The 26,298-nt window shown below is 52.6% G+C and overlaps 1 protein-coding gene across 6 annotated transcripts in view; it reads left to right on the plus strand.

Annotated features, from left to right (window-relative positions):
* NOS1 (nitric oxide synthase 1) overlaps window positions 1-26,086 on the plus strand; it is a gene marked incomplete at its 3' end in the record, with an annotated part of 179,815 nt that extends 153,729 nt beyond the window's left edge. For 4 of the 6 annotated variants that reach the window (XM_079152460.1, XM_079152459.1, XM_079152458.1 and 1 more), the window contains 11 exons: window positions 2,243-2,381; window positions 2,721-2,799; window positions 8,270-8,463; window positions 9,790-9,959; window positions 12,716-12,926; window positions 13,517-13,604; window positions 14,844-14,965; window positions 16,241-16,389; window positions 17,764-17,958; window positions 19,412-19,530; window positions 20,761-26,086. In XM_079152460.1, the coding sequence (XP_079008586.1) occupies window positions 2,243-2,381; window positions 2,721-2,799; window positions 8,270-8,463; window positions 9,790-9,959; window positions 12,716-12,926; window positions 13,517-13,604; window positions 14,844-14,965; window positions 16,241-16,389; window positions 17,764-17,958; window positions 19,412-19,530; window positions 20,761-20,776 (1,482 nt within the window). Of the gene's footprint in view, window positions 1-2,242; window positions 2,382-2,720; window positions 2,800-8,269; window positions 8,464-9,789; window positions 9,960-12,715; window positions 12,927-13,516; window positions 13,605-14,843; window positions 14,966-16,240; window positions 16,390-17,763; window positions 17,959-19,411; window positions 19,535-20,760 lie in introns of those variants that run through there. The other 2 variants (XM_079152461.1, XM_079152463.1) reach the window with 1 other exon arrangement.
* Between the last annotated feature and the right edge of the window lie 212 nt (window positions 26,087-26,298).

The following is a 26,298-nucleotide window of genomic DNA, read 5'->3' on the forward strand; positions in this document are numbered from 1 at the left end:
GCAGCCCCAGGAACTTGTGTCATTGAACTGGCACGTACTCAGAGAACAGAAGGGGAAACCAAAGCCCCTGGGCAGCAAGGACTTCTGGGAGGGAGGCTGTTTCTGTAAGCCCATTCCTGCGTTGCCACCCAGACCAGAAGAGTTGAGATAACTTGGCGTTTTTTCCAACCAAGTTATGAGTAGCAGGGATGTGTGCTTGACCACTGAGCCGCATCCCCAGCCCTTTTTATTTTATTTGGAGACAGGGTCTTGCTAAGTTGCCCAGGCTAGCCTTGATCTTGTGATCATCCTACCTCAGCCTCCTGAGAGGCTGGGATTACAGGCGTGTGCCATTGCATCCAGCGATTGTATGGTTCTCGACTTCGGACTGTGGAATTACTAAGTGTTCTTTGTAGCTCAGCATCTTTGTGGGAAATCCCTTAGCCTAACTGTTTCCTCGCTGTGGGAAGAAGCAGGACCTGTTAAAAGCCACTATCACCTTCAGCTCTCAACCTCCTGTTCTCCCCACCCCCACTCCTAGTTCTAGCACTACTAATCTAATATCTGTGTCTATGAATTTCCCTGTTCTGTTCATTTCATACAAATGGAACCACATAATAAGTGGCCTTTCGGGACTGGCTTTTTCTGCCACTTAGCATTATGTTTCCAAGGTACATCCATGCTAGAGCAGAAATCAGGACTTTGTCCCTTTTCATGGCTGAATAATATTCTATTGTATGGATATGCCACATTTTATTTATCTGTTTGTCTATGGATGGCTATTCGAATTGCTTTAAAATCAACAAAGCCAGGCAATATCAAAAGATATCCTTGAAAACTTTAATTTTCTTTTTGGCAATGCTGGGGATGGAACCCAGACCTTGCACATGCTAGGTAAGTGCCCACTGAGCTATACCTGCTTAAATGTTATTATTAAAAAAAGAATTCTGTTGTGGCATGCATCTATAGTCCCAGCTACGCAGGAGGCTGAGGCAGGAGGATCACTTGAGCCTGGGAGTTCTAGATCAGCTTGGGCAACACAGGGAGACCCTGTGTCAAAAAATAATAATAATAATTTTGAACAGTAATTCTTAGATCATTAATGTTGGGGAACAGATAACTTGACCAAAACAAAAAAGAAAAGAAAAAAAAAATGTGATCTGGAAATGTAGATCAATGGCAGAGCACTTACCCAGCATGCACCAGGCCCTACGTTCAATACTTTTCTGTAAACAGAAAAGAAAAATGTAATGCAAGAATACAGGCATCCGATCTATTTGCTTTTAAATCTTTTGAGGAAGATGAGTAGGAAATTCTATGGCATTTACTTCCTTCTTTAATGCTCAGCCTCCCCCCACGTTGGTTTTAGAGATAAATGCCACCAGAGCTATGTCTTCAGTAGAGATTAGGTCCTAAAATCAATGGAAAATGTGATGTGTCCAGCACCTACCGGGCACTTAAAAAACATAGGGTGGGTGGATGGATGGGTGGATATGTGGATGCGTGGGTGGATGGATTATGGATGAATGGGTGGACAGACGGATGGGTGGATGGGTCAATGGATTGATGGATGGATAGATGGAAGGATGGATGGATAGTGGATAGGTAAATGGTGGGTAGATTGATGAATGGACAGATGGATGGATGGTTGGTGACTAGGTGGATGGATGGGTGGGTGGATTGATAGATGAATGGACAGATGGATGGATGGATAGATGGAAGAATGTATGGATGGTGGATAGGCAGATTAGTGTAGGTAGCTAGATTGATGAATGAATGGTTGGATGGATGGATGGATGGATGGATAAATAGATGGAAGGATGGATGGATAGTGGATGGGTGGTTAGATTGATAGATGAACGGGTGGATGGATAAAAAAATAGATGGAAGGATGGATGGATAGTAGATAGGTGGATGATGGGTTAATAGGTTGATGGATGAACAGATGGATGGATGGTGAATAGGTGGATGGGTGAGTGGATGCATTGATGGATGAATAGACAGATGGACAGATGGATGGATGGATATATGGAAGGATGGGTGGATGATGGATAGGTGGATGGGTGGGTGGATGCATTGATGGGTGGAAGGATGGTTGGATGAGTGGGTGGGTGGAAGGCTACAGGGAGGTAGAGAGAAAGGGAAGAGGGAAAGAAGGAAAGGAGGTTGAGTGGATGGAAAAATAGGTGCCACGACTCGGGACTACTGGGGGGCAGCCTCTCTTGACCAAAAGAGGCCACCAGAAGATCTCTGTGTGCCGCAGGCGGCCTGCGACGTGTTCTGTGTCGGGGACGACGTCAACATCGAGAAGGCCAACAACTCCCTCATCAGCAACGACCGCAGCTGGAAGAGGAACAAGTTCCGCCTCACCTACGTGGCGGAAGCCCCAGAGCTCACCCAGGGTACGGGCGCCGCCCCGGGGAGGCCCACCCGCCAGCGGGGAGGGGGAGGGGCGCCTCCGCCGGGCAGGGCGCTGGGGCCAGGGCGCTGGCCGGGTGGGTCGGCGAGGTGCTCAAGGGCCGTCCTTCAAGAGTGGACTCGCCCGCGCCCAGGGCCCCGGAGCATCTCTGTCCCGGGGGTGACCTGTCCCCCTGACCACCCTTCTCAACCTGCTTCAACCCCGACCAGTCCCGCGAGCTCTCCTCTCTCACCCCTTCACTTGACTCCAGAGGGCAACAGCGAGGGTCCCTGAGGCCTGGAGCGGGTGGCCTCCTCTCAGGGAGACGCGTCTTCTCCCCCAGGTCTTTCCAACGTCCACAAGAAGCGAGTCTCCGCCGCGCGGCTCCTGAGTCGCCAGAACCTCCAGAGTCCTAAATCCAGGTAGGGACATGGAAGCGCTCGAGCTGCCCACCTGGGCCAGGGCCACTCGCACCTCGGGAGGGCCTCTGCTGCTCCGCCCAGGGCTGCCCAGCTCCCCACCACTCAGAGTGCCGTGGGGGCCCTTGCTGCCTGCCACGTCTGGATTTCCTCTGCCTCTGGGCCAAGCTCCGATCTGGAGGCAGGGACGAGGAGATGGAAAGGGGGACAGAGAACAGAGTCGAGTGATTTTTCACAATGCTCTTGTGAAGTTGCCGGAAGCTCCCCAGACTCCAGCAGCTTCTCAGGAATCACCGAGTCCGGCATTTTCTCAGTGTGGATCATTTCTCTCTAGAGGGCTACAAAATAGCCAGCTGACCCCTGCCTAAATGTCTCTGGGATGGCAGGAGTTCATCTGGTCCCCAAAAATGCACTCCGTGTTTTGACATCCTAATTGTTAGAAATTATCTTAGTATCTAACCTTGCCAAATATCCAATGTATGTAATATAGTTAAATATCTTATTATGTAATATAACCCAAGTATGTTTTCCTGGTAGTTTATATGAAACCCAGTTAGCCTTCCCGGGGACACCCCGGACAAATTCATTTCTTGCACATCAGAGATCGTCCAGGTGTGATGGCACACACCTGTAAGCCTATCCACTCAGGAGGCTGAGGCAGGAGGATCACAAGTTGGAGGCCAGCCTCAGCAACTTAGTGAGACCCTGTCTCAAAATAAAAAATTAAAAGGGCTAGGGCTAGGGATGTAGCTCAGTGGTAAAGCATCCCTGGGTTCGATCCCCAGTACCACCACCCTCAAAAAAAAAAAAAAAAAATCAAATAGGAGACATTCAAATAACCAAGGCCCCTAACCAATCTCCTGTGGGTCCTGATGCCTTCATCCTGCCTCAGACCCAGTTTCCCAAGCTTTGGGCTGTAGTAAAAGGAGACACTCTGTACTGCTGGAAATGTCATTTGCAGACCTGGTCACTGCACAGCGGAAGCTGTATGATCACCACCGAGCACACGAGGGCTATTGTTGGGGCTGCTGATCTGAACAGGATGTGCTCGGGCTACCCGAGAATACAGGCGCTGTCCTAACAGCCTGCTCTCCCATTAAGCTGATGTCCTCCCTGCTCCTTGACATCTCTCTCCTCAAAATGATCAAACCAGGGCTGTCCACCCCCTCTACTTGTATAAACAATTTTTTTTTTTTTTTTTTTTTTTAGCACTAATGAATGTCTTTGTGTTGATCCCTGTTGAATTTCACTTTGTAGTTAACAGCCCAGGAAGGGCTTTTGAAATCTTGATTCTTCGCACAGCATAATGCAAACAGTGGCTCTCTGGCTGCTCAGCCTGGGTTCTGACCCCAGCTCTCCCCTGCACTAACTGTGTGGCCTTGGACCAGTCTCTCGGGGACTCTGGGCCAGTGTCTCCTTATCTATAACATTGGAATGGTTGCTGGAGAGATTGCTAATGTTTATCTAGCTTTCCGAGTCCTGGGCATGGTACTGAGCCCTCTGCACAGGATCTCAGGTAATCCATGCCAGGAAAAAGAGACAGTGATCATCCACGTTTTAAATAGGGGAAATGACAGGTAATGGAAGTGACTTTTCCAAGGTCACGCTGACCTGGTTATCTGCCTCCAAAATCAAGGCGCCCAGAGACAATACTGATGTCCTCAATGGCATTGCAGCACCACGTGAGTGTTAAAAATGAGATCCGTAGAGCAATCTCGTGTCTAAGGTCCCCATTCCCACCCTGTGTCCCTCCCAGCTTCGTCTCTCCTACAGATGAGCACGCATGCTTTCCGTGTGGTCTTCGAAACCTTGGATAAAAGTGATCCACCTGTTAGAGCCAACTTGTTGGTCTCTCCTAGATCCTAAACATTCAAGTAGACAGGGACATCAATCTCTGAATAATTAGTTAAATACAGCGCTCCAAGAGCAATGCCCTCTGATAAAGAGAGAGATTCTGCACGTGGCCTGTGTATCTCGCTTTCCATTCCTGTTCTGTGGAAAGGCATGACCTGAACAGCGTGGAGAAGGGGCAGAGAATCTGCTCCCACTATGGAAGACCAGGCTAGAAGCACCCCTAAACCATAGCACATAAGCGGCAAGGAAACCTGCAAATATTTTGATGCGAAATCAAACCAAAGTCCCCAGATGAGCCCCTGTCCTTCCAGGAAGGGCACCTGACTCTCAGCTGAGGGTCTAAAAGGGACTGATGGGAAAATTCCAAACAAGGTTAGAAACTAGAGCATAGTATTAAAATCGGTTGTGAATTAGCACGAAGAGGACCAAATTATACCTAAGTGTTTATCTCTTTGAAAGCATGCTCTGTAGCCCTACCTATCTATTTTCAGGCTTAATACCATTTTCAACTTCATCGGGGTGTTTTTTTTTTTTTGTTTTTTTTGTTTTTTTTTTTTTTTTTGATGCATAATTGAGTGGCAAAGCATGATTCTCTCATGTTCTCCTGCCCCAGGCCAAAGTTGGGCTCTTTGGCCCAGGAAGCTGTGACTAAGACTTCCCAAATCACCTCCACTAGAGACCCTTAATTGCAAACAAAGTGCCCAGGAGGAAGTAAACAGCTTTTTCAGGGTGATCTTTGAGAATCTAATGAGAAAAGTGACCACAATATTTCCTGCCTAGAAAGAAATGTTCTAATCCACACACAGCAATTAGTTCAGGAGGCCGAGGAGGGACGGTAATGGAGCGCAGGCGGGTGGGTGAGGACGGTAAGTCCTAGGAGTCAGGAAGAGCAGAGGAGTCCCCAGCCTGGATCTCCAAGCGGGGATAGCCAGAGCCGCGGTGAGGACGGGCCTGGGCCCTGGGTGTCTGCGAGCGTAGCAGATGTGGCATTGGAGGGTCCTTGTTGGAATTCTCGTCTCCCCCTGGGCACAGCCTTCCCGGTCTCAGCCGAGGACATCAGCCTCAGCTCAGATCAGAACCTCCAGCATCATCCTTGCCTCCTCTCTCCGCCTCACACTGGACATGCTGTTCTCAGCAGATGCGCTTGGCCTTGTTCAGTTACGTCCCAGGCCTACGGCAGCCACCTTGAGCAAACCTGTGACCACCTCTCGTCTGACTGACTTATCTCCATTTCTCAGCTTTTCTCTCAAAGATCTGTTTTCTAAACAGCAGCCTGAGCTGAATTAAAGCATGTCACCCCTCCAATTTCATAGCCTGCGGTGGCTTGCCGCTGAGCATAGGGAACCCTTCAAACTCTTTGCCATGATGAACTGTGACAGGGCCCACAGGATCTGGCCTCTGACATTCTCTAAACCCTCTAGCTGTCTTTCCCTTCCTCGAACAGCTCGTGCCTTTTTTTGCCTCAGGGCCTTTGCATATCCATCCCTCCCTCCCTTCCTTCTTGATCTTTGCACACCCACTTCTCATTTTCAAGTTCCCGTTCAAATGTCAGATCATAAAGAAGTCTCCCTGACCACCCTCTTTGCCCTCAACCCATTGCCACCCATGTATCTGCAACACCCAGCCCATCAAAGTACTCTGGGCCATGTGGCAGTTCAGTTCTGGGATCTCAGCGAGGAGACTGTAAAAGCCCCTTTGCTCAAAATTCCTCCCTGCTGGGCAGAGCCCTGGCCCACCTTCTAACCTGCCTGCCGGCTACTTTCATTTCCTCCTACCCCTTCCTGCCTGACCACCCTCTGCTACATTCAAGAGGACCTGGGGGCAGTAGCTGGGAGCGTGAGGCAGCTCAGCAGGTTCAGGTCCTCTGCATTCTGATTTTGTACAAATCGTGATGGTCCTGGAAGAAAGCGGGAATTGATTTGCCAGCCTTCAAAGGCTCCCTCTGGGTAAGCGCAGTAGGCTCCCAAATGAGAGACCTACAGCGCCCCCTGCTGGCTGCTGGCTTTTGCTAGTTCCCTGCCTGCAACACAAGGTAATGAGGTCTTTGCTCCCCGGGAACCAGGCTGGTGAGCCCCGGGGGAGAATCAGTCATGCAAGTCTGTATCATTTGACAAGATCATTGCTCCAGAGAGGGCGAGACCTGCTTGGAAAGGAGAGAGGAGCCCCAGGCCCTAACAGTACCATTCACAATTATGACCACAAGCTCCCCATCACTTACTAAGGACAGGGGCGCTTTGCTTCAAGAAAACACTGGGCCATTCCCCTAATGACCACACACAAAAATGTGCAAGCTCAACTATTTTTAATAAGGATGGCTATTTGTAGCACAAAAGGGCACTTGGTTGTGCCAAAAATGCCTCTAAATATTGAGCCCCGTTGGTCTATTCAAGTGTGATTTACATCCCGTGGAGAAAGCAGAAACTCTCACACCGAATATCCAAGCGTCTCTATCCACCGAAAGCAATTGGCCTTGGAAAGCCAGCACGGCCCAGAGCACAAGGATCCCATGTACCAAGGCGTCTGTCTCCAGCCCAGCCTTCTCAGGGACCAGCTGAAGCGCAGTATTGCCTGCGCTGAAACTTTTCAAAGGACCAGAACAGTCACATTCTGAGAATTCTTCCTTCAAGTTCAAATGCAGAAGTCAGTGTGAGAGGGCGTGACCGGGCAGGCGTGAATGTGCTTCTCTCCAGGTGTTCTTCTTACACCTCGCGATTTTATGATCTTGGTGAATTTGTAAGAAAGAGGAACCAAGGACCCCAGTTGCAAGAGCAGGTGGAGCTGGGAATTTCTCGGAGAGATTGGCGCAGGACACAGGGTCTACCCAGCTACTGGCTGACCCAGGAAGTCTGAGGTTCCTTCATCCATCGGATAACTTTTTGAGAACCTAGTATGTGCCGTACGCTGTCATTAGCCCAGACAAAACAGAAAGATGCCTTACCTGATAGAGTTCATGTTGTCCTGCCAGGGGACAGCACTCAGACTTCAGAAGGAAGTCAATGATGCTCTGGGTCAGAGGATGGGAAATGGAGAAAATTAAGTCGAAGGCAGGAAGACAGAGGGGCAAATATGTCTGAGGATTGAGCCTGGGCTGCTCCAATGGTCAGAGTTTGGAAGAAATGCAAAGGAACGTCAAAGCAGACTGGGGCCGGTGCACGGTGGTGCACGCCTGTCATCCCAGTGGCTCAGGAGGTTGAGGCAGGAGGATCGTGTGTTCAAGACCAGCCTCAGCAACTTAGAGCAAGGCCCTAAGCAACTCAGCGAGACCCTGTCTCTAAATAAAATTTAAAAAAAGGGCTGAGGATGTGGCTCAGAGGTTGGGTGCCCTTGGGTTCAATCCCTAATACAAAAAAAAAAAAAAACCAGAGTGGGCAGCTATGTCTAGTGCTGCTTCCTTTATCCAGATGAACCCAGGAAAGCTACCCTTGGGCTGGCAGCCAGGGGCTCCTGGGAGACCTTGACACAGGCTAGGGTGTAGAACGATGGGTTCAGGACTCGTTGGCACAGGGCCCCAAGAAAGATGGAGGGAGGGTGGAGTTGGGGCCGAAAGGACCGAGAGAAGCAAAGAGAGGGCAGAAGCTGGTGGCCCTTGCCCTATTTCCCCCCTTGTCCTTCCCTGCAGTCGATCCACCATCTTTGTGCGCCTCCACACCAATGGGAATCAGGAGCTCCAGTATCAGCCCGGAGACCACCTGGGCGTCTTCCCTGGCAACCACGAGGACCTCGTGAACGCACTCATCGAGCGCCTGGAGGACGCACCCCCTGCCAACCAGATGGTGAAAGTGGAGTTGCTGGAGGAACGGAACACGGCTCTGGGTAACGGCCCCAGGGACCCTTCCCCTGCCTGGGGAAGGAAGACCCAGAGGTGGTGGGCGCATGGGCATGGGACATGTCGTGTCTCCCACTCGCAGATCCAGGCAGGAGAGCGGGTCTCCGCCACCCCCAGCTTCTGAGACAGACGCCCCCTTTCTCACGGTCGATCTCCCCTTGACCCGCTGTCTGAGCAGAGGCCCATGATAGCAGGACATGGGCAGCTCGTCACTCGGAGGAAGGGCGTCTACCTTCCTGGTCTCCACTGTTCCTCCAAAATATCTGTTGCGCCCCAACTGGAGAACAGCTGACGTCTCACTGAGACCCCTCGGGATCCAGAGGTCCCACAGGACGCTTGATGGCCCATCGGGAGTAGAACCCACCCAAGTTGGCCGTGTTCCAACCTATTTAAGTGACCATCCTTGACACTGCTGTGGGGGATTGTCCAAAGACAAAAGGGTCCCCGTGATTCATCTCAGTAGAATAGGTGGCTGAAAAGTACCTCGAGGTAGAAGAATCATCGTCCGCCCCCCCAACACACACAGATACCAAAACCCACGGATGCTCAGGTCCCGTGTGTAAATGGCCTAAATTTGCACGTAACCCATGTGCATCTTCCTGCCTACCTTAAATGATCTCCAGGCGACTTGTGACACCCAGCACGATACAAACCCTCTGTGAATAGTCATTGTCCCATATGGTTTAGGGACGACGAGAAGAAAGAAACAGTCTGTCCACATTTGGAACAGACAAAAAAAAAAATTTCAAGCAAATATTTTCAATCCTCGGTAGAATCCACAGAATGCAGAAGGTGTGGATTTAGAGGCCCGACTGTGCAGTGGGGGACTTGGAACGGGATCTGACGCCAGACTTCCTGACTTCACACTTAGGAGCTGTGTGGCCTCGGACATACCCCTGAACCTCTCTGTGCTTGCATTTTTCTCAGCGGGGGAATAATAATAGCACTCGCCATGTAGGATTGCTATGAGGATTAAATGACTAGATGGCATAAAGGGCTGAGAACCGTGCTTGGCACGTAGAGAGTTCTAGGTAAGGGTTAGTCGTGCTGGTCATTTTAGTCTCCGGGAGAGGACAGATGGAGCCAGAAGAGACGCCTAGCTCGCTCTCAGGATGTAGCTTTAATCTTCTCTGTTTGAGTTTAGTTTGTCGTTTTTGGCCTAGTTTGCCACATTGTGCACGTGAAGCACCCCGGTGGTCTCCTGGGCCTGTGGATGCGTGGAAGGTAGAGAGCCGGCAGGTTGCTCAGCTCCAGGACCACCCTGCCCGCTGGCCCCAGCCCTCCCCTCCTCCTCATGCCTTGTGCCCCCCCAGGCATCATCAGCAACTGGAAGGACGAGTCCCGCCTCCCACCCTGCACCGTCTTCCAGGCCTTCAAGTACTACCTGGACATCACCACACCGCCTACGCCCCTGCAGCTGCAGCAGTTTGCCTCCCTGGCCACCAGCGAGAAAGAGAAGCAGCGTCTGCTGGTCCTCAGCAAGGTGGGTCCCTGGGCTCCACACACCCCTAGGGGACACCTTCCACCTCCTAATTATAGGGAACTGTAAAGCTGTTATTCCAACACTCTTCCAGTAGATGGCAGTCTTGACCCATGCTTGCCATTTCCTTCTTTGCATATGGCTGCCATATTGGTTGGTCCACTCTGGCTAGTTCTAACCCTCTCTCCCCTTGTTCTATGACCTGACAGAACAAGAGCAAGCCTCTTGAAATTCAAAGTTCTCTGGCCACCATGGAAATTGTGTGTCACTTTCTGCCAACTTCCTTTGTTATCTGGAGCATCCATGAGTACCATTTTAGCCCATGCTTGGAGGAAGAAGAAATAGAGACTCTCATAGTACCCTGGTTTAAAGATAAGCTTCTTCCAATGTGGAGGAGCAATAGGTAAAATTGCTAGATATAAGAGACCTCTGATGATCAAGTTTACCACTCTTGCTCAGAAACACATGGACTCATCTACCCCTACTGCTGCATACTCTGCTCCAAAAGGATCCTGCCTAGGAGACCATCCAGGCTCCTTCCAGTGGGGTCTCCTTCCCAGTAATCAAACTCCCAGCAAAGGCTACACCAGTGTAGCATTCTTCTGCTGTCCACAAGATGGAATTGAATGGCAGGCAGCAAGGAAGAGGCTAGTTAGCAGGTGCATATTATTTAGATATATGAAAATAACCACCAGAAAAAAAACAGAGTTATAAGTGGCTACCTCTAGGGAGTTGGAAACATATGGAAGCAGTGGAAGACGAGACCATTATCTTTAATCATAAATTTGGCAGAATTCTTCAACTTTTTTTAGACTACTTGTAAAGCTTTTATTTAAAAGTTATAATTAATGAGGGAACCCAAAAAGGGACCAGAGACTGTACCCTCTGCACAGGATTATTTAAAGGAGAATTTTACGCAACTGTATGTATAAGTCCATTTCTTCTGAAAAGTACACTCTCCAAGATGGGATACGTGAAGGATTTTGACTAGTGGAAACACCTGTGTGAGAGAAAAAATGGGAAAGTAGTCAGGTAAGGCTAGAGAACCATTAGATAACAAAACAAGATGAAAAGAAAGGGATGAAATCTTGGAAGGAAGTGTCGTAGATTGGGATGTAGTTTATGGAAGAACAGCGAGGTCCCTGGAGAGTCTGAGAGCCCAAGTGCTTTGGTGTCTAGGTCTTCTATGCTCAGTTGTGGGCTGGAAGCAACCTGTAGAATCTAGAGCTGGCCCAGCACTGGTGACGAATGTCAGTTGCAGATGTATGTCCATCTGGCCGTCACTCCAGCAGCTAGATGTCATTGAGGCTGTAGGTTGGACATGTACATTCCCAGGGATGCATATGGCCGCCATATTGGTTGGTCCACTCTGGCTAGTCCTAACCTTCTCCCCCTGTTCTAAGGCCTGACAGAACAAGAGCACTCCCCTATTGATAAGGCAAGGATGGTCTTTAGGAATGACTTATACAATGCACTTGTGTCTGACCTATATTATGCAATGCACTTGTGATTGACCTTACCTTTTGTCTCGGAAACTGAGTCTCTTATGCTAACAACAAGGAACCACCCGGGGACTCATCTGAGATGTAGGAAAAGCAATTCTGGAGCCCCAGAGTTCCCGTGTTCCCTGGTAACCACTGGGCTTTGCTGTCAGTATGCTCCCCAAGCATGGTCCTCCACACCCCAACCGGCTTTTCCTATGCTGTCCACCACCATCTTGAACTTGACCATCTCTCCAAGGATGCATTAAGCCTCAGCAACCAAACAAATCTCCAGTGTGCATTCTGAGCCTGCTGCCCAGGACTCAGTATGTCATGGCACCCCTAGGGCATCTCTCTTGACCTTCAGGAGAGTGGAATGGCTAGGAGCACAGATTCTCAGGCCAGACCGCCCAGAGCAGGGATTGGCAGACTTTTTCTATAAATGGCCAGGTGATCGGTATTTTAGGCCCGTGGCCCATTTGGTCTTTGTGGCAGCTGTTCAATTCTGCCATCACCATGCGACAGCATAGATGATACACAAATGGACGAGGGTGACCTTGTTCCCGTCCAACTATTCACAGACCCTGACGTGAATCTCATCACACCATATTCTTATGTCATAAGATAATCTTTTAATTTTTTCCCGGCCATTTAAAAAAGTAAAAACAATTCTTACCTCACAGGTGGCAGGTCCGGATTGGCGTGCAGGATGAGGTTTGCCACCCACCCCCACTTAGATTCAAATCCCAACCGTCACCACCGAGTAGCCAGAGGACCCCTGCGTGGCTCAGTGTCCTCATCTGTAACATGGGGATCACAGTAATGCCTGCTGTGGTCTGAAATTCTGTGCCCCCGCAAAATTATGTGTCAAAATTCATATGCCCAGGGTGATGGTGTGAGGAGATGGGACCTTAGAGAAGTGACTCTCAGGAGGGCATAGCATGAGCATTTTTATAAAGAGCCCCGAGGGAGCTAGTGCTCCCCTTCTGCCGTGAGAGGACACAGGGCACCTGCCGTATCTGAAGAGCAGCCTTCCCCAGACTTGCTATTGCCTGCATTAACCAGGCGAAGGTATTTTGGTGTGGCAGCCCAGAGGGACCAAGGTGGTATCTATTTTGTAAGGTCCTTGTGGGGCAAGAGCCCGGGGTGGCGTAATTCCCCTGCGGGCATCCCTTCCTCTGCCTTTTCTTTTGCCGCCTTCCCCGGACGTCTCCCAGCACCCGCTGGCGTGGCACGGGCGCTGGATCCCAGCTCTCTTCCCTCCCCTCCTTGGCACAGGGGTTGCAGGAATACGAGGAGTGGAAGTGGGGCAAGAACCCCACGGTGGTGGAGGTGCTGGAGGAGTTCCGGTCCATCCAGATGCCGTCCACCCTGCTGCTCACCCAGCTCTCCCTGCTGCAGCCACGCTACTATTCCATCAGCTCCTCCCCAGACATGTACCCTGACGAGGTGCACCTCACCGTGGCCGTCGTCTCCTACCACACCCGAGGTGGGCTGGGGAGCTGGGAGACCCCCCAAGACCTCAAGATTTCTCTCCCCAAACCACTAACCACAGGCTAAACCCCAAATCCCTGCAGGGCAAGCAAACTGTCCTGGGGCAGAGCCAACCTGAGCGGAGTTAGGAAGGAGGCGGGCGGAGGTGCATTTGGGAAGCTCCATCCCAAGGCATCAACGAGAACAGGCCACCCCACCATTCCCTGGGGGGTGCTCTGCTACCAGGTGCCCCTGGGTCAGATGACCCTGTTCCTGAACTTTCCCTCCTTGATGAAGCAATTCACGTGCACACTAGCTGAGGAGCTCTGAGACCAGGACCCCAGCGAGCCACCCAGAGCACCTCCATGGGGGTCCTTCCAGTGGATAGGAATTGAATGCAACCCACCCATACCCAACAGAACGCGGGGCAGGTGCACAGCTACCAGCTCACGTCAGCTATACCATTTCATCTCCCCGCTCGGAGGTCGGGATCCAGAGTAGGGATTCCAAAGTCAGTCTCAGTCTGTGAGCATGGGAGGGAGGAGAAGCCAGGCTGGTGGGGGCGGACGTGGTAGATGACCCGGACGGTCCTGCTTCCTCTGCTAGATGGAGAAGGACCAATTCACCATGGCGTGTGCTCCTCCTGGCTCAACCGGATACAGGCTGGTGAAGTAGTCCCCTGTTTTGTGCGGGGGTAAGTAGCCAGGGCCAAGGGATGAAGAGTCCTCTCGCATCTGCATGTTGGCATCACAGGTCGGAGTGGGTGGAGCAGCCCAAAGGGCGGGGACCGACTGGTTGGGCACTGCCCGGGGCAGAGCAACACAGCAGGTTGAGTGTGTCCTCTAAGCAAGGTCAAGTCAGTGCCCTGGATGTTTATCAAGTGACTCACTGAGAAACCAGGCATATACAGTCTGAGACTGGTGAAAACAAAAGTCCGTCCAAAGTCTTCTGGTCACCTTCACACTGTGCCCAGTGTCTCGGAGATGGAGAAGATCCAACCATCCATCGATTAGAGCATTTCCTCCCCAACTCAGTTTTAGAGCGCGGACCCATGAGGCACAGCTGTTCAGGTGCCCCTGGGTCAGATGGCCCTGTTCCTGAACTTTCCCTCCTTGATGAAGCAATTCACATGCACACTAGCTGAGGAGCTCTGAGACCAGGACCCCAGCGAGCCACCCAGAACACCTCCACCGGGGTCCTTCCAGTGGATAGGAATTGAATGCAACCCAGCGGTTTCTCTATCTCAACAATGGAGGCCTCGGCGAACCTCAGCTATTGAGGGTGGGACGTTCCCAGTATGGTCTGCATACCATTGGTATCCAGATCCCCTGGAGCATCTCAGAAATAGAGTCCTGAGCCCGAACTTACTGCATCCCCAGAAATCCTCAGTTCTAACATCTCCAGGTGGTTCTTTACGCACGATGTCTGGGGGTCTCTATTTAAGATCTCATGAAGGGTGTACCAGTGGTTCCCAGCCCAGGTGATTTTTCCCCCCACTTACCACCCGGGGCCCATTTGACAATATCTGAAGACATTTGGGGTTGTCACAACTCAGGGATGCTCCTGTCACCGTGTGCCACGGAGCTATCAACTTCTAACAGTGCCTAGGACTGACCCACAGCAAAGGAGCACCCACCCCAGGGTCTAGAGTGACCACATAGAGACAGGTTAAATCCATCCTACTGCCCTTTGTGGCTTAGCTCACCAATGAGGAGCAATGCCCAGATCCCAAGAACCTCGCGTTTCTAGAAGTCCCCTCATTGGCCGGACTCCCGCTGAAAAGGAGCCCCTGGTCCTAGCCGAAGGGCCCCGAGTCACTCTGTGTCTCCACCCGAGACAGACGCCTGGCCTACCTCAGGCTCTGCTCTTCTGGATGGGATTTGAACTTAGCAGAGCTTCTAACTCTCTCTTCTGACTCTCTCTTCTTGTCCAGCGCACCCAGCTTCCACCTGCCCCGGAACCCCCAGGTCCCGTGCATCCTGGTCGGCCCAGGAACTGGTATCGCCCCTTTCCGAAGCTTCTGGCAGCAGCGGCAATTCGACATCCAACACAAAGGTGGAGTACAGCCCAGCAGCTGCTTGCTTTCCACCCTGAGTCTCAGAGAAAGCTGGTCAGACTCCCCATTGCCTCGCTCCCTGGAAGGGGTGGATGGAAGGGAGCAGAGACCTCACCCCTAGGCGAAGCTCATTGCCATCCAAATGGTCCCCAAACACGTCTCCCACCCAGCTTGTCCTCAGGGCTTGGAATTCCAAGTCCAGAGACATCTCTCTGACTATTTAAAGTATAGCCCCTCATAAAAATCCAAGCCTCAGAAGGGGTAAGCCTTAGTCCTGAGCAAATGGCTGGGTTGATAGGATTCCTGCGGGGACTGTTACTCAGCAGCAGACTTTGCTCTGTGAGAGCATAACAGTTCCACTATGGGAGAAGGAGACACCCCCCAACCGTGGCCCTTTTCTTAGGTGATCCTTGAGCACCTAAGAAGTGCTCAACATGAATGCAGGTGCTGGGTGCGTAGCCACCAACGAGACAGAAAAGCAACTCGAAACACAAGACCTGGCCATAGAACAGTTGTTCTGCAGAAAAGCTAACATTCACATTCACTGAGTGTGCCCAGTATTCATGTTGCACACCTCTTTCTCATGGTAATTTCATGAGGTAGTTGTCGCTCTTCAGTCGACCAGCCTGCCCTTGGTACCCATGAGTTCTGAATCTACAGGTTCACTAACTACGGGTCTGAAATATTCAGAGAAAAATATTGCATCTGTACTGAGCATGTGCAGGCTTTTTTCTTGTTGTAATTCCCTAAAAGATACAGTGTGACAGCTATTTCCCCAGCGTTTACATTGTTCCAGCAGCACAAGTCACTAGAGGATGCACGAAGGTTCTGTGCAAAGGCTGGACCCTTTGAGCTGAGCACCCTCCGATTTTGGTATCTGAGCAGGATCTTGGAGTCCATCTCCTGTGCAAACTGAGAGATGGCTCTGTTTTCATTTTGCACATGGAGAAACTGAGGCTCAGAACGTGCAATGAGTGGTGCTTCGTCACACAGAGCTGGGATTGGGTCCCAGCTAGTTCAAATCTGGGCTCTTAGCACTGATGGTGGAGGTGGCTAAGGAGCCAGAGAAGGGAGGTCCAAACCCATCTTACTGACTGCCCGCAGCGTGTTGTGCGTGAGTGTGCACGCATGTGTGTGTGTGTGTCCACCCCCACACCCACCTGCCCTGGTGTCTGTGAGCATCTGCCTGCATCGCCCACTCTGAGGCCCCAGCACCCCCGCCCCACCGTCGAATGCCAGAGCTGTTGGTGACATGAGGTCTTCCTGGTCCCCAGGAATGAGTCCCTGCCCCATGGTCCTGGTCTTCGGGTGCCGGCAATCCAAGATAGATCATATCTACAGGGAAGAGACCCTACAGGCCAAGAACAAAGGAGTCTTCAGAGAGCTGTACACTGCCTACTCCCGGGAGCCAGACAAACCAAAGGTGAGCCCCCCACACCCACCCCCTTGCCCACCCTTGCAAGTCCTGTCTTAGAAACCCTCTCACCCTTTCTCAACCCCCCTCTGTGAAGAGACTCTGCACTTCAGAAAGCCTGGAGAGGAAATCCGTTTAAAACATTTAACAGCCCGTATTACGTGACTTCATGAAAGGTTCACAGCAGGACATGCACAGACCCAAGGCAGATTCCTGACAGGGGAGGCGGGGTCACGGGGAGTGAGCGCAGGGTTCCTATTTGGAGTGACAGAAAATTCTGCAACTCGATGGTGGCGACGGCCACGCAACATGCTGAGTGTGTTTAATGCCATCGACGTACACGCTTTAGCATGGTATGCTTTGCCACAGTGAAAAATATTTTAAAATAAGAATTTCAAAAGTATTTTTGACAGCCCGTAAGAGGTAGCAGCAATCGGAACGGACGGGTCCAGGGGAACCCTAGGGAAGGGACCAGGACACTTGTGGCCGGAGGGCATTGTGGGGAAGTCTGTCACCCTTAACAGCCACACGGCGCCCAGGATGTGCCCACTGAATGTGAGTCTCACGGGTGGGGGAGGGGAGTTTCCAGGACGAGTTAAAGACAAACCCCCGGAGGCCATGTGAGGCACCCCGTGCCCACCTCCTACTCCAGCTGTTGCTGCTGCCGGCCAGCAGCCTCCACCGTGCCCACCCCTGCCGTCTGTCCTGAGGATTCTCTGGCACTGTGGCCTGGGCTGCCTGCAGGAGCCAAGCCCGCACCTTAACATGTAGGGATGTTCCCACCAGGTGTGAGCAGTGGGCACCGGGAGAGGAGCAGATGGCTGATGCCGCCCTGGAAGCCCCTCCAGGGTTCTCTCTCCCCCTCCCCCTCCTCCTGCCCTCCTCTCCCCTCCCTTCCCCTCCCCCTCCCCTTCATTCTCCCCCTCTTTCTCTCTTTCATTCCCCCTCCCCCTCACCCCCCTCCTCCTCTCCCCCTCCCCCTTTCTCTCTCCCTCTCTTCCTCTCTCTCTCCCCCTCCCCCTTTCTCTCTCTCTCTCCCTCTCCCCCTCCTCCCCCTCTCCCTCTCTCTCCCCCTCTCTCTCTCCCTCTCCTCCTCTCCCCTCCCCCTTTCTCTCTCCCTCTCTCCCTCTCCCTCTCTCTCTCTGGCTCCCTGGAGGGTCCTCCACAGACTTGAGCTCCACCTGCTTCCAGTGGAGAGTAGCCATTCACACCCCAGGGATGCCCTTTGCACCTTCCCACTTCGCTTTTCCCAACCCTGCCCCTTTTTCCCTGGGAACGACCCCAGAGCGTCCTACTGCCCACCAGCCCCTGCGTGGGCGCTGCTTCCTGGGGAGACAGGAGCCTCCCGGCCGCCCCTCCTCACAGACCCCCCTGCCCCTGCAGAAGTATGTGCAGGATGTCCTGCAAGAGCAGCTGGCCGAGCCCGTGTACCGAGCCCTGAAGGAGCAAGGGGGCCACATTTATGTGTGCGGAGATGTCACCATGGCTGCCGACGTCCTCAAAGCTGTCCAGCGCATCATGGCCCAGCAGGGGAAACTCTCGGAGGAGGATGCCGGCGTGTTCATCAGCAGGCTGAGGGTGAGCGTAGCCGGCTGGCGTCCTTCCTGTCTCTTCTCCCCACGCCCCCGTTGAAGATTCAGGGAGCCAGGACAACACCTCACTTGTGCACTTATGATGGGGGGTAGAGAATATAAGGGGGGTGGTCCCAAACCAGGATTGAGGCAGGAGGTAGGATGGCAGGGCATGCAGGTGCGTGTAGTAAATATGGTCAAGGATGGTAGTGTGTGAAATAGCAGGTAGACCTCTAGTTAGTTAGATAGAAATTATCCTAACCCAATTATTTCTGCCCGCAGAACCAAGCTGCCAAACTGCCCTGTGTAGGTGTACAGGTAGGACACTGAACAAAAAGATCTGTCCAAGGGGGAGGCAGAAGTCTGAAAGCCACCCCATGCTTAGCTCTCTAAAACATGCTCCATGGCAAGGAGCTGTGTCTACCCTGTAGGAAGGGCCTTTTCCTAACAAGTCCAAAGGCTGGGCAAAGGCTAGTGACAGCTCAATCAGCAAAGTCCTAACCGTGTGACCAACTTCCCCAAATAGAACCCAATCCTAGACCCCCTCAAATCTCCAGGTGCGATCCTGTCCTTTCCCCTGCTTTCCTAAATAAGCGATGATCAAACGTTTTGGTGGAAGAAGCCCTGACACTAAATCTGATACTAAACCCCAGGAAGTTACAAAAAGAACTTTCTGATGGCCAGCATCCCAGAGGCTGGGAAGCCGCTGCCTCCTCGTCTCTCTGATGTGATCCTCGGGGGACCCTGTCCCGGGTTCCCCAGGACTCTGAAGAATAGAGTTAAAAATCCTTCCCAACTCACAACAGACCCGCTCTGCAGGTGGGTCCAGGGAGGCTGGGTGGGCACGCAGGTGCCTGGCAGGTGAAACACACTTCCAGCCGCTGTCCCACCTCAGCGTCCAGATGCAATTTCCCTCCGCCCTTTGAGAACTGCCGGCCCTGCCAGAGTGCTCCCATCGCCCCTGAAGTCCTTAGATCCCAAGAAGTCCCCACTGGGGGCAGCTGTGGGGATGTACCCTGGTGGCTACCCAGTCCCTCCGCCGGTCTCCACACACTGGGACATTTCCCAGGGAGCCCTGCCTCGCCCAGTCCACACTCGCAGGAGCAGGTTAGAGGGAGGAGACTGGAGAATGGGGAGGCTCCCAGGTGGCTTGTGGCCTCTTCTGGGTTCCACGTCTGCACAGCTGTGCGGCCCCGTTTCTGAATGGCGGCCCCATTTCTGAATGGCGACCCCAGTGTTCCATCCGGACTCTAGAGGCCCCCTGCCCTGGAGGGTAGAGTCTCCCCAACACAGAGCCTTAGAGGTCAGAGGCACCCTGGGGGAACTGGGGCTCAGCCAGGGGTCTTCAGGAACCGTCTTCTTTAGGTACACGTCCCTCTGGGGTGTCGGTCCTGTCTGCTCCCTCTGCAAGCCTTTGTCTGGCATCCGAGGGCCATTCCCTGATGGTGTCTGTCCCCTAGGATGACAACCGGTACCACGAGGATATTTTCGGAGTCACCCTGAGAACGTACGAAGTGACCAACCGCCTTAGATCTGAGTCCATTGCCTTCATTGAAGAGAGCAAAAAAGATACAGACGAGTAAGTCGGTTCCACCCCCAGGAGGGCAGACAGCATCCTCCCTTCTGTCCCAGCGGACAGGGACCTTCCCACAGTGGGGTCCCCAGACCAGCTGCACCACACCACCCCTCTCTGGGGACCTGTTAGGAATGCAAATCCCCAGGCGGTCCCAGACCTGCTGGATATGAAATTAGGGACTTGGGGCACAGTGGTTGGTCCAGGGAGCTCTGAACCCCTGCTTTGGGTGTGGCTTCTGTCTGGGGTGCCCCTACTGGAGCCTCAGGTCCAACTCTGTACAGTCCCCCCGCCCACCAGGTTGAGGGGACCTTCTCCTGGGTGTAAATCACAGTTGATAGGATGCTGACCGTTTGACGCATCCCCTGGAAGTGGCTGGAAACGCCACAAGACGAGGGTGGCGTCTCGGCACGTAAACCTTACCTAACTCCAGCACGTGGCCATTTCTCCACTGGGTGCCTCCCGGCCCCAGCCACACGCCCTGAAACGGAGTAGGAATCCAGCACAAGGCACAAGCTCACCCTGGGTTCTTACACTCAGCGGTTTTACCGTCTGCTCTTTGAGACAAGGAGCCTCTGTCCAAACCCACTTTGTGTCCACTGGGCTCACGTCATCGCCTGTAAGATGACTCCTCCTCACAGCTAGCTAGGTATAGGGTACAGTGGCAGAGCCTGTCGTCCCAGTGGCTCTGGAGGCTGAGGCAGGAGGATCGCAAGTTCAAAGCCAGCCTCAGCAAAAGCAAGGCCCTAAGCACCTCAGTGAGACCCTGTCTCTAAATAAAATGCAAAATAGGGCTGGGGATGTGGCTCCGTGGTCCAGTGTCCCTGAGTTCAATCCCTAGTACCCCCCCTCAAAAAAAATCGTGAAGAAGACCAGGGATGGAGCTTAGTGGTAAAAATCCCTCTGGACTCAATGCCCCCAAAATAAAACAAAATAAAAATTTCTTTAAAAAAATTTAAAAGAGGTAGGGATATAACTTAGTGACAGAGCACTTGCCAGGCATGGGAGGGGCCCTGGGTTCAACCTCTAGTAGATAATAGATGGATATTATTTACTTATTTTACTAAAAATAAAATAATCAATTACTTAATTAGATTTAAAAGCTCACACCTTCCTTGACGGTCAAAGGCCCCCTCGATGGCCCTCTCCCTGGTCAGTGGTTTTCTCTGGGTTTCTTCAAGGAAGGAGAGTGGCTGGGGCCAATGACACTGACCCTCCCCTGCTCTCCTCCGACAGGGTGTTCAGCTCCTAACTGGATCCTCCAGCACAGAGGGACGGCAGGCGGCCACCCCAAGTGCTGCGCAGGGGCGGCTGCAGGTTCCCCACGGGCGGACACTCGGCTGCACCTTTCCTCCGGGACCCCCGGGGTCCCCGCTCTGCCTCTGTCCCGTCGCTGTGTCCTGGTGTTCCTCCTCTGGGCTCCTGCCCCCCAGCGGCTTCCTGGGCCCTCCTGGGTCTGCTCCCTGAGCTTCCCCACTGCCATGCCATGCCTTTGTGACCTGCGGTGTCTCTCACGAAAGCACGTCCTCCCTGCTCTCTGGCCACCGAGGGCAGATCGTAGGCGCATGAAACCACCGGATCGTGGCTGTCGCTCCTCGTAGGGCCTGCCCTCCGGGGCCTCCTGGAAAGGCTGTGGGTTCTGGACAGAAGTCTTCTGAGCCGGGCCCTCTGCCTCTCGAGTCCCCCATCTCTCTTGTGATTGACGTTTGGGTCGTGTGTGTGCGTGGGCCTGGCTCTCCGTCTGTCCTGTTGCCTGTGCCAGCGTGTCGATCTTAGATCCGAGTCCACTGCCTTCGTGAAAGATCCTTGGTGCCAAGAAACATGCCCTTGGCCCACGTTGATTCCTTGTGTGTCCCTAATTAAGGGTCTGCGCTCCGAAGCTCCCTAAATAAGGGTAAGGGAACGGGAAGGGGCCATGGTGATGGAGAGGATAATCACCCCATGAAACTGGGAATCGTGGAATTTGATGCATTTCAATTCTGAGCCCAAACAGCAGAGTCCTGACGGCTAATGGCTTGGGCAAACCCCCTCCCCAAACCCACCAGCCGGCGACATTGATTGGACCATATTCATTGACCCCTTCCCAGGAAACCCCATCCATGGGGCCCAAAAGCAATGCTGTCCACAGGAACATGCTGGAAATACGGATCTTTCCACTTTGCCAGTATGGATGAGTCACTTGTCCTAAGTTTTCCCTGATCAAATTGTCCCCAACCTGAAGGGGATGAATGGATTGAGCCTTAATGTCTCAGAGTGCGAAGTCATGTCAAAGAAGAATACGGTGGTTGATTTCTTTTTCCTCCAAATGGGGCTTGCCGCTGTACCTTAGTGTTCAAATCAGTGAAGCCAATTTAGGAGGATCCCAGTGGATAGAGGCCCCCAGTGAGGAACCAAATGGATTTTTCTATGGGAACCAAGACTCGGGGCAGTAAGAATGTGTCCCCGGGTCTTTCCACTTTCTAAAATTGATCTCCCAATTTTTTAACCTGCTGAAATAATTTTAGCAAATAAATACCTTCCACTCAGATCCGCCCCCCTGCCCCTGTGCCCAAAAAAAAAAAAAAAAAAAAAAACTGGGTAGCAAAGTCTTCGGCAGGAATTAGGGCAGGTGCAATTTTTTCCTTCCGAGTGGCCTGCAGCGTTCACCCTCTTGGAGCGAAAGGGGAGGGAGGTCCCTCCCATACTCAAGTGCTAAAATCAAATGCCAAGCAGGACCCAAGTCCCATGACCCGCAGCCTCCCGGGGTCGCTCTGGGCCTGTTCGAGCCTTCTGTCTTATTTGTTTTGTTTTGTTTTGTTCAACAGAAAAACTGTTCCCTTGATGTCCTTTGCGTGGACATGGCTTTCTTGATGCTCAGTGTGGATGCTGGCCAAAGAAAAAGTGCCATGCCCCCATTTGGAAGGGCTTTAGAGTTGGGGGTCTCCAGACCCCAAGGGCTCCAACCCTGAGATCTTAAAAGGCAAGCCACCGCTCATCTTTGCCCACCCTCCTGGCAGCCCCTATCGGTGTCGTTGGCACATGGAGTTTGTCCCAGTTATAATCTCTCCTGCCTGCCTTCCGTTACTCCGAGTTTTTCCCACTTAGTCTTCCTCGGATGCAGAGACTAAGCCCTTGGCATCCCATAGCGACCCTTTCCAACCTGGAGGGAAGCCAGCTGTCACCTTCTCTCCTGCCAGCACGGTCTGGCTTCTAGTAGCTTTTTTTTTTTTTTTTTTTTTTTTTCCAACCTTTTGAACCTTTGGGGACACTTTCTAAGATGTCACTAATTCCCCAGGACAGAACCACTATGTCAGCCTCCATCAAAGAGAAATCGATCAGCGCTTTGCTCTCCAAACCCAGCTTCCACCACCGAGGAAGGAGCGCTTAGTATTTGCCAGGCACCTCCTTCCTGCCCTTCTAGTAGCCGGCGGATGGATGGAAACATCTCGTTTTGTCAGGGAGTCCGGAGAAATGGTTATATAACCGGCATTCATCTGTCTTCCCAAGCAGGACCTTTTTTTTTTTTAACCTCAGACACAAACAGCTTCATAGCTCCCAGTTAAAAAAGACCAGAGACCAGACCGATGTGTTTTTCTCATTTGCAGAGATTTCCGGTACCAGAGAGCCCCACCCTACTGCTTAGCCCGAGAAAAGGCAGCGTCCAGTCGGGCTGTGGGTTTAGCTCTGGTCCAGGATGGGTGGATACTGCCCTCTGCTGGTGGCGCCTAGTTCAGTCCCCAGAGCCAAACACAGGAACACCACACACAGGTTAGCAATAGGTTAGCAAAGGGTTAGGCGGGTCGCAGTCCCTTTATTTCCCTCTCCCTGCTAAACTGGCCTCTGGTAGTTCTGACCCCATTTCATAAAAGTGAGTTTCTCCAGGAAAATGGAGAGACAGCCCTGAAACAGGGACACGGGACATCAGGCTATATCCTCCCTGCTGTGACTCCAGCACCACACCTTGTTGAAAGAACAGGTGCCACTAAGTCCCCTGGGAAGAGAGAGGGCCTTCCTTGGTGTCCTGGGTGTGTGACAGCCAGACACCTTTTTTTTTTTTTTTTTTTCCCCAGAGGGGAAACATTTCAGATCCACCAAAACAGCTCTAGGAGCAGACCAGAGTCCGTGCTGCCCCTTTCTAAGTAGATGGCCACGGTGACTTGGCCTTTCCACGTCTGCAGATCCACCTGCCCAGCAAGGGGATGCTGAGATGATGCCTGGTTATGGCACCCAGCCCAAACGCCCATGAATTTTGATTTCTCACTTATCTATAACACGCCAGGCGGGTGGAATGTGTGCGGAGATCAGCAAAGCCTGGCTCCCTTCCTGCAGAAGGTCAGAATCTGGAGGGTAGAGAAGCTGCTCTCAGAATTGACGCGCATATCTGGGGTTTGGGGGGTGGGTAGGATTTCCCCTGTGGACTGGGGAAGAGCAGAGTTTCCCTGGGGGAAGAAAGAATTAGGGGCAAGGCTTGGGCAGGGAGTGAGGGGTGGATGGGGCTGGCTTGGAAGGCAGAGCCCGGTAGGGCTGCTGAGGGGGAACCCGGGGAAGATGACCAGGAACCAGACAGTGGGGAGAGGTAAGCTGCACAGCGGGGCAGTTAGACTTTGCCTGGTAGGGGAAAAGGAGTCCTTCCAGTGTTTTTCCAAAGGGGAAATGAAGGTAACAGGAGTTTGCTTGCAAAAGAAGTTTCTGACCGCAAGCTAGACCGTGCATGGCTGGACCACTGGGCCACAGACAGGATGGGCGATTGCCGTCACCAAGACTTGAGGCAGTTGATACCGAGAGTCCAGGGGCTGAACCAGAGGAACCAGATGTCTCCTGGAGAGTGAGGATAAAGAAATCAGAGCGTTGCTGTGGAAAAAGGGCAGGCTCCCAGGGAAGGCGAGTTCGCGGTGCTGACCTGATAGCCAGCTCTCCCCAAGTCCAGGGTGAGTCCTTCCAAGATCCAGCCAGTTCCAGAGGCACGCAGAGAAAACTGACCCCTTTAACCACAGTTGCAGGCCTAGGAACAGAGGATTCTCCTGCCAACCACTCTCAGCAGCCACCTGCTTTGGGCTTCCAAAGAGGTCAGGTTTTGCCCTGAGCCCAAAACAGGGCAGAGTTCTGACCCAGATCGGGGAGGGGGGCCACACGTATTCTGCCAGGATGGGAAGCTAGCTGCCTGCCCCACCCCCACGGGATCAGCCTGCAGTCCAGCCGTGGGAAGACGGCGGGCTTCTGGGCTGTGTTTCAATCCAGCCATGCTTCCTGGTATATTTCCCTCTGATGGCCCCAGATCTCCAGCAAGAGATCTTTCCCCCAATCCTCTGTCCGAAACCTCAACTTGATCCAAGACTGCCGGCAGGTGTCTTCCCCAAGTCTCCAGGTCTGAATGTCCTCTTTGGCTCAAAACGTAAAGACCAGGGGCTAGGATGGGGAAAGAGGTCTGAGAGGCAGAGAACTGGGCCTTCCCTCCCAAGGACGGGACACAGATGGTCCCACTGATGAGGATTTGGCTTTCAGAGCCAACACTGGCCTGGTCTCTTCTCTTTCTCTCCCTCGCAGCTCACCCAGGAAGAAGTCACCTTTCCCCAAACCCTCCTATGACTCCAACATCGGTGTCTATTTTCCATTACAGGTTGAGCATCCCGAATCCTTAAATCCAAAATGCCCCCAAATCCAAAACTCGGAGCACCAACATGAGAATGCAAATGGAAAATTTGTTTTATGCATAAAACTATTAAAAATAGTATATAAACCCACCTTCAGGCTATGCGGATAAGGCATATAGGAAATCTAAATGAGTCTCCCATTTGGAATTGGTTCTACCCCCAAGGTATCTCATTATGTACATGCAAATATTTCAAAATTCAAAAAAAAAAACCCAAACTCGGAAACACTTCTGGTCGAAAGCATTTCAACCTGTGATACTTGCAGGGAGGTGATCCGGAGTTTACATGCTTTAGTGTCTTCATGAGTTGGTTTTGTCCCTTGAAATATCTAAACGGTTCTGGTCAAGGAGGTACATCTAATCCAGTGATTAGCAGGGTGGCCCCGGCAGGCAGGGGACGATGTGCCTTGGTACACTGCTTCCCAAAGTCTTCTCAATGACAACTCCCGACATGCAAGTGCCCAGATTTGGCTTCCAACCTCCAGGAGACTCTAGTCCTGAGCCCGTCCATCCAGCTCGGCGATGTTGGTGTTTGGGGCTCATTCTTCGTCATGGTGGCTGTCCTGGGAGTCACAGGATGTGGAGTAGCATCCGTGACCTGCACCCACTAGATGCAGGAAGCAATCTCCTGCCCATCATGATAAAATGGGTCAGCAGACAGTGCCCGTTGTCCCCTGTGCAGGCAATGTCTCTCACCCTTGGACTGAACGCCACTGCTCTTGGACATCAGGGACAGCAGACCGCCTGCTGGCGACCCCAGCCCTCCCCATTACAGACCTTCCGGAGAGGGTCATTATCCACTGCCAAACCAAGACTGAGGCCCGTGTGTGGCTTCACAGGCTCACTTCCACACCAGGAAGGAACGGGTGGCTCCGTGTTGATGAGACGCTCTGTCCTGGACGTCGGTTCTAATCAAGCCCCTGGTAGCCTGGTGCTCTGGCACCGGGTCTGAGGTCCCCCTGTGCCCCCCTCCCCATTTCCGTCGTCGTATTGTGGTCGTGACTTTAACACCCCCTCCAGGCTCACCAGTGGGTTTCCAGAAGGACCGGAGAGCGAGACGGGTCGCTGCACGTGGCTGTACCCACGGGTGTTCCCTCTGGGGCTGGGGAGGCCGGGGAGGCGGCCAGAGCTGGGGTCCCATCTCC

This window comes from Sciurus vulgaris (assembly GCF_902686455.1).
Source record: "Sciurus vulgaris genome assembly, chromosome: 8".
Lineage (NCBI taxonomy): Eukaryota > Metazoa > Chordata > Mammalia > Rodentia > Sciuridae > Sciurus > Sciurus vulgaris.